The following is a 3047-nucleotide window of genomic DNA, read 5'->3' as shown; positions in this document are numbered from 1 at the left end:
AATTAAATTATGAATAATTTATAATTATAAAAATAATTAAATTACATCTTTATTAATCGATTATTACAAACAAATGTTTTTAATATTTTTAAAACCTTATTTCCTACAATTCTAAGAAATATCGTGAAATCCCAAGCATCCCTAATTAAGGGATTTCAAAATTTTATATTTGTAGGATCTCAAATTAAATCATAGAATTTCAAATCCGGACAATCTAACAAATCAAACATGAGATTAGAATAGATTCGAAATCCAAATCCATTATATTTCTGCAAACTAGACGAGACCTTATTGGCTTTAGTTCAAAAATTCGAGATATAAATAAAAACAATAAAAATGGATGAAGGATTAAAAGTGGATAAATTTCAAAGTATATGGACTAAAATTGTAAAATTGTTTTCTTGTTACCAGCTCGGACAACTTAGCGCAGAAGCAAATTCACGTTGTGAAGTCTTCTGCATCTTTGAAACTTCCACTCAATCGATTTCTCCGATCAAAGATCCGTCACCGGAGTAGCAAAATATGCCTCCACCGCCGTCTCCAAATTCTTCAATGGCACAGTATACTCAACAATTTCTCAGCTCCGTCCTCTCCCAACGGGGCCCATCTTCCCTTCCATATTCCGAAGACGTCAAGTGGTACATCCGTCAACACCTCCTGTCGCTCTCCGAATCTTACCCCTCTCTCCAGCCCAAAACCGCCACGTTTACCCACAACGACGGACGCTCCGTCCACCTTCTGCAGTCCGATGGCACAGTTCCGATGGTGTTTCAAAATGTAACTTACAACATACCCGTTGTTATCTGGCTCATGGAGACGTACCCTCGTCATGCTCCTTTCGTCTTCGTGAATCCTACTCGCGATATGGTGATCAAACGCCAACATCGGTTTGTTAATCCATCTGGTTTGGTCTCCATCCCTTATTTGCAAAATTGGCTTTACCCTAGTTCTAATTTGGTTGATTTAGCTCGTGATTTGAGTAATTATTTCGGTAGCGATCCACCGTTATACTCGCAACGCAGACCAAACTCTAATCCAAACCCTAACCCTAACCCTAACCCTAACGCTAGTTTCAATACATCTGGATCGTCGGGCTCAATTTCATCCGGGTCTATTCGACCAGCCATCCCACCCCGGTCGTACCCCCCATCACCGTATGTCACCAGTAACGGGAGGATTCCATCGCCGGCGCCGCCTCAGAGGATGGGGTCCGGATCCTCCGAAGACCCAAGTGAGGTTTATAAACGGAATGCTATAAATAAGCTGGTGGAGAATGTGCATAATGATGTTGGGCAATTGAGGAAGACCAGGGAGGCGGAAATGGAAGGGATGTTTAGTGCTCAGGCGGTCTTACGACAGAGGGAGGAGGAGCTTTCAAAAGGGTTAAGAGGTATGCAAGAAGAGAAGGAGGATTTGGAGCAGCAATTACAGATGATTTTGATGAATACAGATGTGTTAGAAGGCTGGGTAAGAGAGAATGAGGCAAAATTGGGTGGAGATTTGTCAAATGTGAATGTCGATGATGCGATTTTGCCATCTGATTCACTTTCTAAGCAGATGCTAGAGTGTACAGCATCTGATCTTGCCATAGAAGATGTTGTTTATGCACTAGATAAAGCTGTGCAAGAAGGGTCTATACCGTTTGATCTGTACTTAAGGAATGTGAGATTACTATCCCGTGAACAATTCTTTCACCGTGCAACTTCTGGGAAAGTCAGAATGATACAGATGCAAGCTCAAGTTACAAGCATGGCTTCCCGGGCACCACCATATGGTGGATGATGGTGCTTTTCTGCCTTCGAGTTGGGGGTATGTGCCATTAATCCTTTAAAAGATAGTTTATGAATTATTCTTGTTTTCTTACTATTACTTGTGTATGTCGATTGTTTACTTGTGTAATCATGAATTTCTATTCTTTTTGACATCTTATGATTCATTATATTGATATGTATTTATAGCGAAACATAGAAGAAAGAACAAACGAGTCCAATATTTCAATGTTTCTATATACTATGCCATTGATAGTTATTACTTTCTACATTTTGGGGTTTCAAGCATCTCCAATCATGGTTCTCACATTTAAATTGACTAGAATGTTTTGCTTGGCTTTTGCCCATGTTCATGTTGCGTGCACTTCAACTGGTCCCGTGGAACCCAAAAGTTAATAGCCAAGAAAATCTTCAGTGGCCTAAGTACATTCGAAGTGGTGATGAACGCAGAGCAAACCCTATACCTACCAATTTAGTTACCCCAGTTAGTTGATTGTCGAACTTCTATTACAATTGTAATGTATTCCATCAAACAAACTATACTATTGCAATACATAAACGACATCAAATTTATATGTTAGAATAGTAGAACCTAACAAAAGGTACAACCTTTAAATGCAAAAGATTAAGCGAACAATTGTTTTAGGCTTCCCCATTTAAATATCAATTGAACGAAGTCATAGGTGGCACGCCAATGAATGATAATATAGCTTTGTCGATGATCTGTTTGAATTCAAGGTTACACAACACTCCAAAGAACAACAAGAAGTCCTAAACCAGTTATCAGCTCCAATTAAAAGATGACATTTCTTGAAGAAACTGAATGCATTTGTACAAGATGATTGCATGTTGTACTAAAACAAACTCGCAACTTTGTTTGAAATGGCAAAAATGATTAGTAAGGGAGAAAATTTGATATTATAGGTCTGATATGTGCAAGTATATGTGATCTTAATATGGCAGACATGATATGCATATGTGGTTGGGATGTTAAGACTTGCCACAGCCTGCATCAATGGCTTTCTGTCTCAAATATGTCTTGCTTGATTTGGTTAGGATACCTAAGGTCACAGAGACAAGGATAATGAAATAGGTAAACTAGATGTTACTGCAACAATTAATTAAAATTAGAACATAGAAATATATCTTTGTGTGTGACATTGTGTACATGAAATTGATGACATATTTCATGTTGTGTAATCCATGGAATTGTTCATAGGCACTTCTTTGTTAGCAACAACAACATCGATAATATAACTAAAGAGATTATACGAACAG

General features: G+C 38.3%; 1 protein-coding gene across 1 annotated transcript; it reads left to right on the top strand.

Moving 5' to 3' along the window:
- The first annotated feature begins 457 nt into the window (after positions 1-457).
- On the top strand, positions 458-2040 carry LOC112523094 (protein ELC-like). Its single transcript, XM_025132536.1, has one exon. It carries the CDS (start codon positions 523-525, stop codon positions 1780-1782), a length of 1260 nt encoding a protein of 419 aa, XP_024988304.1. The 5' UTR covers positions 458-522; the 3' UTR covers positions 1783-2040.
- The last annotated feature ends 1007 nt before the right edge of the window (positions 2041-3047 follow it).

Source organism: Cynara cardunculus (assembly GCF_001531365.2).
Source record: "Cynara cardunculus var. scolymus isolate 2C chromosome LG 12, CcrdV1, whole genome shotgun sequence".
In the NCBI taxonomy this organism is placed as follows: domain Eukaryota; kingdom Viridiplantae; phylum Streptophyta; class Magnoliopsida; order Asterales; family Asteraceae; genus Cynara; species Cynara cardunculus.
Note: the sequence above shows the minus strand (reverse complement) of the source record. Positions and strands in the feature narration are given on the sequence as shown.

Bases quoted from the DNA above. Each gene is read 5' to 3' on its own strand.
- LOC112523094 (XM_025132536.1), top strand. From the start codon at position 523: ATGCCTCCACCGCCGTCTCCAAATTCTTCAATGGCACAGTATACTCAA.